The sequence below is a fragment of the Podarcis vaucheri genome (assembly GCF_965113315.1).
Source record: "Podarcis vaucheri genome assembly, chromosome: 5".
NCBI classification, from domain to species: Eukaryota; Metazoa; Chordata; class Lepidosauria; order Squamata; family Lacertidae; genus Podarcis; species Podarcis vaucheri.
Genome location: NC_138763.1, coordinates 95,750,320 through 95,762,347, shown reverse-complemented (window position 1 = coordinate 95,762,347; position 12,028 = coordinate 95,750,320). Strand labels below are relative to the sequence as shown.

Sequence of the window (12,028 nt, the reverse complement as noted above, 5' to 3'; positions counted from 1 at the left end):
TCTTTGTTTTTGTATCTGGTGACCAATAACCACCAGTGTTTGTTACAAAGGTCCGTATAGTTAAAAGCTATGGTTTTCCTAGTTGTGATATATTGAAGTGAGAGCTGGACCATAAAGAAGGCTGATCGCCGAAGAATTGATGCTTTTGAATTATGGTGCTGGAGGAGACTCCTGAGAGTCCCATGGACCGCAAGAAGACCAAACCGATCCATTCTGAAGGAAATCAGCCCTGAGTGCTCACTGGAAGGACAGATCCTGAAGCTGATGCTCCAATACTTTGGCCACCTCATGAGAAGAGAAGACTCCCTGGAAAAGACCCTGATGTTGGGAAAGATGGAGGGCACCAGGAGAAGGGGACGATAGAGGATGAGATGGTTGGACAGTGTTCTCGAAGCTACCAGCATGAGTGTGACCAAACTGCGGGAGGCAGTGGAAGAGTTGGACATGACTAAACAACAACAATATATATATATATATATATATATATATATATATATATATATATACACACACACACACACACACACACACACACACAGTATAGGGAGAACCCGAATATATTTCTAACGTAGCTGTTTTATTATTGCTGCTATTTTTAAACACACACAGACACAGATATATATATATATATAATTATCGCTATTTTTAAACAAATATGCATAATTATTGCTAGTTATTTTAAATAATTATTGTGTGTGTATTACATAACAGTAATTGTTTAAAACAACTAGCAATAATTATATATATATATATATATATATGCTTAAAAATAGCAATTATATATATAAGCAATATATATGTGTATGTGTATCTATTGTTATTTTTAAATAAATAAATTGTTAAAAAATAACAGTAGATAGATACACACAATTTTTAAACAATTTTATGTGTGTTTGTTTAAAAATAACAGTAGCAATAACCACAACGCAGTTCTCCCTGAAACAGCTACGTTAGAAATATATTGGGTTTCTGCCATTTCGCCTCCGGACTGACTCTTACAACGCGGGCGAAAGGGGCAAATAGCTCAGCCCGTAGTAGAGCATGGAACTCCGAATCTCGGACTCCCGACGTCGGACTACGGAACCCTGCCTCGCGGGGTTCGGACTAGATGACCCCTGGGGTCCCTCTCTCCCCCCCCAACTCCCCACGGCTATCCTGAGCCGGCAACTCCCCTCGAGAAGCCCGCAGCGCGTCCCTCTACCCTTTTCCCTCTGCTATCTCTCTAGAGATTTGTCGTCTCGGGAGTTTCCCGCGAAAGCGCCGCTTCGTTCCCCCTCTTCTCGCGATATTTGGAAAGCGCGCGGATTTTTTTTTTTTACCCCCTCCTCCGCCGGAAGCGCCGCGAGGCGTTCGAAACCCGGCGCGAGTCAGAAGCGGCGGCGCGATGCCCGTGGAGGAGAACGGCGGAGCCTCGTCCGGGAGCCACGCAGGTGGGGAGCCGCCAAGGGAGGCCGGGCTGCCTCCTCAGGGTCCGGGTGGGGGGAAGGGATGTTTATTGTGGGCTAAGGGGTCTCCCGAGCATGTGCAGAGCGCTCGTGCTCTCTCTCCGCCTCGCCCGCGGAAAGCCCGGGAAGGAAATCCCAGCAGCAGCAGCGCCCTTCTTTTTATCGCTTATTGTGCAGGCGAGGCTACCTCCCCCGAGGTTGCCCTAGAGCATGTGCAGAGTGCGCTCCCCTCCAAAAAAATAATAAGCGCCCTTCTTTTTTCTATGTATTGTTCTTTGCACGCCGCCATCGCTTTGGCTCGATGGTAGCTCTGGAAGCCTGGAGGAGCTCTCTATGTATTATCTATAGATATATATAACTATATATGACTATATATATAATATATAAATCTATATCTAAATATATCTATATATCTAAATATATTATATTATATTAAATATATTATATTATCTAAATATTAAATATATACATCTCTCTATATAAATATATATCTATAGATATTTGTTTTTATAAATATCTATATAGGTATGCGAGAGGAGGGAAGTCAGAGAGGTGAAAAAAAATATGGGGCTGGTGTTGGTGGGATTATAACCTCCTTCATGAGGATAAGTCGGAATTTAGCAAAGTAGGGTGCAGCTTTCCTCCCCCCTCCAAAAAACAAACAAAGAGAAAAGTTTGTAGCACTGATCCCCAAGCCAAAGTAAAACTTAACATGCTGCTATTATTTTCCACCTCATTTCGCTTTGTAGCTGGTGACCGGTATCCGTTACTTGTTTGTATTGTTCTTGATGAACGCTATATTATGAAGAGACAACAAGGGGGGACGATGGAAGAATTCGGGAAATAGATGGTGGCAAAGGGTTTGGAAGTCTTTTAAGATAGAGGATTCAGGAGCTAGAACCAACAAGTACTGTGTTTTATATATGCGGGGGGGGGGGGTGTAACACACAATAAGAAGCAACAGTTACAGATAGGTAGCCGTGTTGGTCTGCCATAGTCAAAATAAAAAAATTCCTTCCAGTAGCACCTTAAAGACCAACTAAGTTAGTTCTTGGTATGAGCTTTCGTGTGCATGCACACTTTGCTATCTGAAGAAGTGTGCATGCACACGAAAGCTCATACCAAGAACTAACTTAGTTGGTCTTTAAGGTGCTACTGGAAGGAATTTTTTTTATTTTAAGAAGCAACAGATACTGTGTGTGTGTGTGTGTGTGTGTGTGCTGCCCCCTCTCCCTGGCCTGCTTTTATTTTTGCCCAGGTGCCCTAGACCAGTGTTCCCCAACCTTGGGCCTACAGCTGTTTTTGGACTACAACTCCCATCATCCTTGACCACTGATGATGGGAGTTGTAGTCCAAAAACAGCTGGAGGCCCAGGGTTGGGGAACACTGCCCTAGACCATGTTAACGGTTTCCTAGTCATGCTTCCCTTGTGTTTTTCTTTAGGACACCTGCAGGAAGACATGGGTGCAGAAGCTGGAGCCACCGAAATCACAGCAGCGATGTTGCAGGAGGAGAAGCAGCTTGAGGCAGAAGGAATAGAGGAAGAGAGGCAGATAATGGAGAAGGTAAAGTGCGTTTGCTGCAAGTTCTCCAAGGAGTGTTTGGGTTTAAGGGGGGGGTGGAGTATGCATTTATTAATAAGCAATAACTAGAAATCCTTTTATTTGAAGTATTTGTGCCCTGCCGTTCCTCATAAAAGGCTTCTGGGCAGCTCGCAGAATAACCCAAGAAATAAACTATATAATAAATAAGAAACACAGCTTGCCTGAAATTAAAAGCAGTCACAGCTGGCTTTGTGACAATGCTGCAGTCCAAACCAAGGTGATTTATAGATACTTGTTTCAGCTTGCAGGTTGAAAAATTTGCTGTAGGCATTGAAGTGAGATCCCTTCTACCTGGTACTGGCTTGTTGAAAAATTCCCATAATCTGTTAATCACTTAAGAACCCAAGATGAGCTGGGTCACGCCAAAGGCCTGTCTCCCCCATCCGGCATCTGTTTCCCCCGCAGTGGCCATCCAGAGGCCAATGGTAAATCATGCCCTTAATTATCACTTGCATGATGGAAATACAGTGGTACCTCGGGTTAAGTACTTAATTCATTCCAGAGGTCCCTACTTAACCTGAAACTGTTCTTAACCTGAAGCACCACTTTAGCTAATGGGGCCTCCCACTGCTGCCGCGCCGCCGGAGCGCGATTTCTGTTCTCACCCTGAAGCAAAGTTCTTAACCCGAGGTACTGTTTCTGGGTTAGCGGAGTCTGTAACCTGAAACGTATGTAACCTGAAGTGTATGTAACCTGAGGTACCACCGTAGTGGGTCATATCTAGGGCTGTGTGCTCAGAGCTCGCACAATGGGACTTGCATTTTGTCTCTTCCCCCAGCCCTCTGAAGCAGATATCGAGGATGTTCAGAGGAGAGCTGAGGAAAGTTCTGTTGCACATGTAGAATTGGAGCATTCGATACAGCGTAAAGTTCTGGGTTATGGGACACGGGTGGCCCTGTGGGTTAAAAACCACAGAGCCTAGGACTTGCCGATCAGAAGGTCGGTGGTTCAAATCCCCACGACGGGGTGAGCTCCCGTTGCTCAGTCCCTGCTCCTGCCAACCTAGCAGTTCGAAAGCACAAAGTGCAAGTAGATAAATAGGTACCTCTCTGGCGGGAAGGTAAATGGCATTTCCGTGCGCTGCTCTGCTTCACCAGAAGTGGCTTAGTCATGCTGGCCACATGACCCGGAAGCCGGCTCCCTCGGCCAGTAAAGCGAAATGAGCGCCGCAACCCCAGAGTCGGTCACGACTGGGCCTAATGGTCAGGGGTCCCTTTACCTTTTAAATTTCTAGGTTACTTAAGAACTTTTAAGAGATTAACATAAAAGTGTAGAATGGAGCACCATCTTGTCCCTTCGAACAGCTCCGTTTACAGCTACCTCTGAATGTTCTTCTGGTGGGTCGACCACACATGCTCCAAGCAGCCTAATTCTTCAAGCCACTCTTGAATTGAGGATTTTCTTCCCTTCCTGTTCAAGGCAGCGAATGTAATAAAGCTGGTTTAGCAATGTGACCATAACTTACCCAAAATACAGAACCAGAAAATTAAAGGGGCATCGTAATACATTTTTCCAAGGTCAAAATTGTCACAGCTTTTCATTTTCTTAAGATTTTTTGGACATACAGCCAATATTAATACAGTGGTACCTCAGGTTAAGAACTTAATTCGTTCCAGAGGTCCGTTCTTAACCTGAAACTGTTCTTAACCTGAAGACCACTTTAGCTAATGGGGCCTCCCGCTGCCGCCACCGTGTGATTTCTGTTCTCATCCTGAAACAAAGTTCTTAACCTGAGGTTCTATTTCGGGGTTAGTGGAGTCTGTAACCTGAAGCGTCTGTAACCCGAGGTACCACTGTAGTCCTTAACACCCCCTTTTTTTTGACTGAAGTGTCTAGTGCTGAATATAAATACATTTTATGTTATTTCCTTAAGAAAATCGGTTACTCTGATGGTTCCCCTACTTTCCTGGGCCCTTTTCTCCAAGGATGGAGGATATGTTTTAAAGAATGGGAATAAAATGTATGGCGTTTGGTGTTTCCCTTTAATTTGAAGCCTGGCTAGTAAGCGTGTGTTCAGATGCATCCTGCTTTCTAGGGCTTCCATCATTTAGATTAAGGAAATGTTGGGTAGCGTAATCTGGAACTTTAAAAAGGCCCTACATAAATTGATTGAGGCAGCTCTTGCATCATGAATGGTGCTATCCCAGAAGGTGATGTTGATTAACGCTTGCACTATGGTTGATGTTGTGACCAATTACAGTGGTACCGTTCTTAACCTGAAACTGTTCTTAACCTGAAGCACCACTTTAGCTAATGAGGCCTCCCGCTGCTGCCACACGATTTCTGTTCTCATCCTGAAGCAAAGTTCTTAACCCGAGGCACTATTTCTGGGTTTGTGGAGTCTGTAACCTGAAGCGTATGTAACCTGAAGCGTATGTAACCTGAGGTACCACTGTATTGTAAAATACCACATTTCAGATTTAAATTCAGTCAAACTGCCCATCTAATTCTTTGGGGCAAACTCTCCAGAGATTTTTTGAAATAAAATTTGGTTGCGATGAAAGACAACAACAACATTCATCCTTTTAGAAAGAGGAGGAAAAGGCGTCCCAACAGCAGCGTTATCTCCTTTCATCTTATTAAGGCCTATGGTTAAGCTGACAGATGCAAGCTTCTCATACTCTGTTTAACCCTCCTGGTCCCTTTGGATCTCTTGTTTGTATTCCAAAGGCATGAGATTCAGAGCATAACTACAGCAGGTGCAAAACGAGTGAAACCACGGCTTCTCATCAGGAAACTCTGGGCAGTGTAGTAGTGTGAATTCTCTCCGGTTTAACACAGCTATATTTCCAATACTTCTTGGGGAAAGCTAAAGAAGAGTTGAGTGACCTCGGTTTAATATTGGTTTCCCTTTCTATTGACAATGTGCTGTGCATTTTAATGGCTGCAATAATACCACACTGAGTTACTGCTGATAATGGCTTCTTGTTTGTCTCCTAGGCTCGCATGTCCTGGGACAGAGACTCAACTGAAATGCGCTACAAGAGGCTTCAACACTTGCTTGAGAAAAGCAACATTTACTCAAAGTTCTTGCTGACCAAAATGGAACAGCAGCAGCTGGAGGTAAGTGTGCTCTAAAGCTGGAAGTGAAGAAATTAGACTTGTGTGTCTGATAAAGTACATTATTATTATTAACAACAACAACAACAACAACAACAACAACAATAATAATAATAATAATAATAATAATAATAATAATAATAATATCTTTATTGTCATTGCCCCCTTCGGGGACAACGAAATTACTTGACTGCTCCATAAAAACACTAATTAAACAATACAGTATAATACAGCAAGGGAGATTATATGACTTTCAAAGTCCGGGCTTCCCATTCAGGGCCGAGATCGCTCTGGAGAAGAAGCTGTTCTTAAGACGGCTCGTTCTTGTCTTCATCGTCCTGTATCTCCGTCCCGACGGCAAGAGCTCGAAGAGACAGTGACCAGGATGCGATGGATCTTTTACTATGTCCAGTGCCTTCCTATGGCACCTTGTGGCATAAATCTGCTCTAAGGTGGAGAGTGGGCAGCCAACAATGCTCTCTGCTGCCTTAACAACCCTGCACAGCCCCATCCTGTCCTGGGCAGTACAGCTTCCGTACCACACACATAAGCCATAAGTGAGCACGCTCTCAATGGCACAGTGATAGAAGGCAAGCAGCAGTTTCTGCGGAAGATGGTTTTTCCTTAGTATTCTCAAAAAGTACAGTCTCTGCTGCGCCTTCTTCACAAGCCCCCTTGTGTTGACACTCCAGGACAGATCCTCTTGTAATTCAATGCCCAAAAATCTGAACATTGTTACCCTCTCCACACAGACCCCATCAATCAAAAGTGGCTGGATGTTGCTCTTCTGTCTCCTGAAGTCCACCACAAGCTCCTTTGTCTTCCTTGTATTTATGAGCAAGTTGTTAGCTCTGCACCACTCTGTCAGCCGCTCCACCTCATCTCTATAATCGGTTTCACCCTCCCTTTCAGAGATGAGCCCAATCACAGTTGTGTCATTGTACACTGATGTGAGTCTCAGGTTCACATGCCTTCCCCTCTGGCTGTGAAGAAGGGTTGAGAACCTTTCAGTTTCATTTATGCTTAGCCACAGATTGTTTTTCTGAATTGAACAATGATTAGTTTTAAATATTGTTTGTTTGAAACGAGCCTTCAAACAATGGGTTATGAAGCTGGCTTATTGCAGCAAACCATGGTTAATATTTACCAGAGTTTAGAACTCGGGCGTTGATGCAGTTCTCAGGACATCTTAGCACAGCCATTGAGAAGTATCCGTAACATTTTGGACACTCAGCATTCATCATAATAAAAATGAAGCTATTTCTATATTTGGTCTCCTTTTTTACTTGTGTAGACTCTTGAAAGTTCAATTCTTACCCATAATTTCAACAGCATTCATTTAACACTGGCTCTGAAAGTTGCAAGACAGTACATGAAGCAGGGTAGATTTAGAGTGTTGTTTTAAGGGATGTGGGTGGCTCTGTGAGTTAAACCACAGAGCCTAGGACTTGCCGATCAGAAGGTCAGTGGTTCGAATCCCCACGACAGGGTGAGCTCCCGTTGCTCGGTCCCTGCTCCTGCCAACCTAGCAGTTCAAAAGCATGTCAAAGTACAAGTAGATAAATAGGTACCGCTCCAGCAGGAAGGTAAACAGCATTTCCGTGTGCTGCTCTGGTTGGCCAGAAGCAGCTTAGTCATGCTGGACACATGACCCGGAAGCTGTCTGCAGACAAATGCTGGCTTCCTCGGCCAGTAATGCGAGATGAGCTCCGCAACCCCAGAGTCGGCCACGACTGGACCTAATGGTCAGGGGTCCCTTTACCTTTACCTTTAAGCTTTTTACAAGTCTGCTACAAGGTCATTTTAAGAATGGAGATAGAATGGTTTGTTTCCCAGTATCACATTTAAATATGTTAAATTCGTTTTGCTGTCCAAACATTCCCTTCTTTCAGCTGCCAGCACTATTTCTTCCAGTATTTACAGAATATAGAATGTAGACACACTGTCTCAAAATGCCACAGTAGTGGTTGAGGCGTAAAACATGCTTGCCTCTTAGTGTAAAGAAATAAAAGGAAACAAATTCTTACTTGCAGAATAGATGTTTCACAGCCATTGAGTGGCAAGTGGAATATTTCCTTAACTTGGTGGCAACTTTCAGATCTGGACCCTGGATAGAAACATGTCAACATAAAATGCCTGTATTGAGGAGTTTAGAGTCTTTTTACTTGCTGTTAATAAGATTGGTAAACTGTTGTGTGCTTTCAACCTTGTTCCTAGGGTGCATTGGACATTTAAATCTGTTGCGGTATTTTTCATCCCAGTTTTAAAATGCTTGAGAGATTTGGGTGGACAGAAACATGTGCGTTCTTTTTCTTTCTTTAAGGAGCAAAGAAAGAAAGAAAAACTAGAAAAGAAGAAAGCATCACCAAACACTACAAAGGTAAAATAATTTTCATTAGGGAAATTCTTTTCTTTAGGGAAAGGTTTCATGGGTGATAGTGGGAGAAAGTTAAGTTCCTGGTTGAAGGAGATAAGAGTGCTTTGGTTACCCAGGTGGAAAATGGGTAATTTGACCCTGTTTGGAAGAAGCACTGGGGGCTGGAGTCCATAGCCTGTGGGTTCTGCTTTTCCTAACTGTTCCTGGGTTTGAAGCTTCTTGCTGTAGCTGGACTGCTTCTTAACAGCGTCGGTTGGCTAAACCATCTGCTGGAAGATAGAGACTCTGCTACTTGAAGACTTCTAGATATGTTCTGTGTAGGGCTGACTTGAGAAAAAAGTATTTCTGAAACCCTTTGGCTATGCAGCATTGGTCATTCACAAGAGTAGACCCATTAAAATTGGTGGGTTGATACTAATTGGCCCTACTCGGAGTGTAACGCTAGGTTTTTTATTTTGTTTGCGTTTTATTTTTTAAAAAGGTCAAATACTGTTTGATACAGTGAAGCAATATTTGTTTTAAAACACATTAAAGAGAGACCCTTGTGTGTACATAAAGTTCTGTTGCAATTGCTGGTATGTTCTCTAGTTTCTGACCATAGTGATGATGATGATGATTTTGAAGATCATTGGAGCAACTACCTATACCCTTTTGCACTAAAGTATACTTTGGAAAACTGTGTTTCTGTGCACTGCTCTGGTTTGATGAGCGCCGCAACCCCAGAGTCATCCGCGACTGGACCTAACGGTCAGGGGTGCCTTTACCTTTATACTTTGGAAATAGTTTGTGGCCAGGTTTTTATGTAAAATAATAGAGAAGAATTGTTTGCAGCAGTGATTTCATTAATCATTCTTACATAAAATATAAGCTTGTTAATGGTTTTGTCCTAAATGCTTTGCTTCAGAATGAAAATGATGGAAGAGAAGGAAAATTGGGTAAGACTTATCACATTCTTTAAAAAAAAAAACCTGTTGTGTTTTTGCTGTTAAAAGTTCAGCTGCTGATTCCTGTCCAATACTTTGTTTCAGCTGCAAAAAAGAAGAGAGCCAGAGAAGACGAAACCTACAGTATTTCGGAAGTCATATCGAAAGAGGTAAATAGCTAGGGTGAAAATGCACCAAGGTTATTGAGTGATTTTCATGGCTGTGTGGAGATTTTTCCTGATGCAAGTCTGTCCGGTAAACAACTCTGAATTTTCAGTTAGGTGGCATCTTTACAATATCTGTTTTAACGGCACAGTGAGTTGAAAGGGGAACCCATGTTATCAAGGAGAACAGAAAAGGTTTTCAGTGGATATCGCCATTTATTTTAATACAAGGTACTGCTCCTGGTGCATTCTGATTTGGGTAGAAGAGCTGGCATTCTTAAAATACAGGCATAGCTGGGATTTGATCCGCTTGCCTCAAGAGGTGGTGTCTGTACCTGGAGGGAGCCTAAAATGCCATTTTGTTTCTTCCTTCCTACCTGCATGCATGGGAATGTTCCCAGGCAGCGCAACAGGATGTTGAAGCTATGAGCAGCCTGGGCATGCCTCCTTAACCCTGTCAAGGCCTCCCTTGCTACTCCCTGTGTCTTGGAGCAACTTTAGCTAAGCAGAGAGAGAAAAGTGGATATGAGAGATGGAGGAGGAGGAGTAATGATGATGATGATAATAAATTTTATTTATACCCTCGCCAAGACCAGGCTCAGAGCGGCTAACATCAAATATATGTTAACAGTCAACCCCCCCCCCAACTGTATTACTTGGGTTATGAAGGAGCCCTAAAGAAGTTAAAGCAAAGATTATGGGATAATGCACACAGTGACTTGCGATCTCGATCATACGCAATCTGTAGTCCGCTGGCAGTAGGAGTACAATATGAGCATGTCTTTAAGTTAACATCTTACATTAAAAACCGGACAGTATCAAACTATCGAAGGCTTTTCACCAAAGCCAGACTAAACGTCTTTCCTTCTGCAGTGTTGGATGGCAGGTTGAGAGGAGTTCCCTACCAGGGCAGACTTTGTTTGTGTGCTCAAGACATCGATTCCATAAAACATATTTTATTGCATTGTGCAAAATATGAGCAAGCCAGGGCTGAATTGATATTACCCTTGCTGGTACCTTTCCCGGGAAAATCAGAGGCTCACTATGTCAGGTTCCTATTGGAAGACCGGACAAACACTAGAACATTAGCAGTGGCAAAGTTTTTATCGGTGGTTTCAAGAACCAATGATCCCTATATTCTGAACAGAATGCTTGTTTAACCTGGAGGTAGGCTGTATGAAGGGAAGCGGGTGGCGCTGTGGGTAAAACCTCAGTGCCTAGGACTTGCTGATCAGAAGGTCGGCGGTTCGAATCCCCATGACGGGATGAGCTCCCGTCTTTCGGTCCCAGCTCCTGCCCACCTAGCAGTTCGAAAGCACCCCTAAGTGCAAGTAGATAAATAGGTACCGCTTTATAGCGGCAAGGTAAACGGCGTTTCCGTGTGCTGCGCTGGTGCTGGCTCGCCAGAGCAGCTTTGTCACGCTGGCCACGTGACCCAGAAGTGTCTCCGGACAGCGCTGGCCCCTGGCCTCTTAAGTGAGATGGGCGCACAACCCTAGAGTAGGACATGACTGGCCCATATGGGCAGGGGTACCTTTACCTTTAGGCTGTATGAATTGTGTATTGCTTTGTAATGATTTGTTGGGTCTCTGGACCATAATAAAGATTGATGGTGGTGGTGATGATATATTAACATAAAATCAGGCAATCAATTAAAATACATCCTAAAATCAAATCAGAATCAAAGTGAAATCCAGTCAGAATGCAACCCACAGATTAGGGTTGGGGACCTTAAATGCTCACCGGCCTAACTGTTTGCACTGATCTTATATGAGCCTGTGAGAAAAGTTGGGGGGCCACTTTCATACAAGTTCTTATAAGGAGAGGGGGGGAGTCAGAATGGACCCCAACCAAAGGCCTGGCGGAACAGCTCCGTCTTGCAGGCCCTGTGGAAAGATGTCAGATCCCGCAGGGCCCTGGTCTCTTGTGGCAAAGCATTCCACTAGCATTAGCCACTAGTCATAGCAATAAAATAAAAATGTACTGAAGATAGAGGTAAAAACTTACTATACAAAATATATTTTGGAGGTTTACATCAATAATCAGATCTTGTTCTAAGTGCCCCCACTAAAAACCTTGCAGTTTTTGCTGTCACCTAATCATCTTGATCTGCTAAAAGAAAGGACATAGTAGGAATGGTTTAGCAACCCAACATGGAGAATAATAGAGGGGTAATAACCTCACTCCTCAAATCTTTATAAAGAGTGCAAGCCAGAAGTACATGAGCCATGGGTTCAATACTGCCATCTCTACAGGGACATAACTGTTTTCCCAGTGGAATTTTTTGAAATCGACCCTCAAGTACAGCCAAAGGCAATATATTCAGTCTTGCGAAAATGAAAGCGCATCTGTATTTTGAAATTGTTAAATTCCTCAAATGACTAGGTAGAAAATAATCATACCATGGACAAAATTTCCTTATTGTGGCCAGATAATTCTGTCACTCGATATCATA

At 43.3% G+C, this 12,028-nt stretch overlaps 1 protein-coding gene across 1 annotated transcript in view; it reads left to right on the top strand.

The window, feature by feature from the left end:
* The first annotated feature begins 1,331 nt into the window (after positions 1–1,331).
* The window catches only part of HELLS (helicase, lymphoid specific), a 32,402-nt gene continuing 21,705 nt past the window's right edge, over positions 1,332–12,028 (top strand). The window contains exons 1-6 of the mRNA XM_082223075.1: positions 1,332–1,430; positions 2,889–3,010; positions 5,990–6,112; positions 8,433–8,489; positions 9,391–9,421; positions 9,515–9,579. Of these exons, the coding sequence (XP_082079201.1) occupies positions 1,385–1,430; positions 2,889–3,010; positions 5,990–6,112; positions 8,433–8,489; positions 9,391–9,421; positions 9,515–9,579 (444 nt within the window). The 5' untranslated portion in view covers positions 1,332–1,384. The remainder of the gene's footprint in view (positions 1,431–2,888; positions 3,011–5,989; positions 6,113–8,432; positions 8,490–9,390; positions 9,422–9,514; positions 9,580–12,028) is intronic.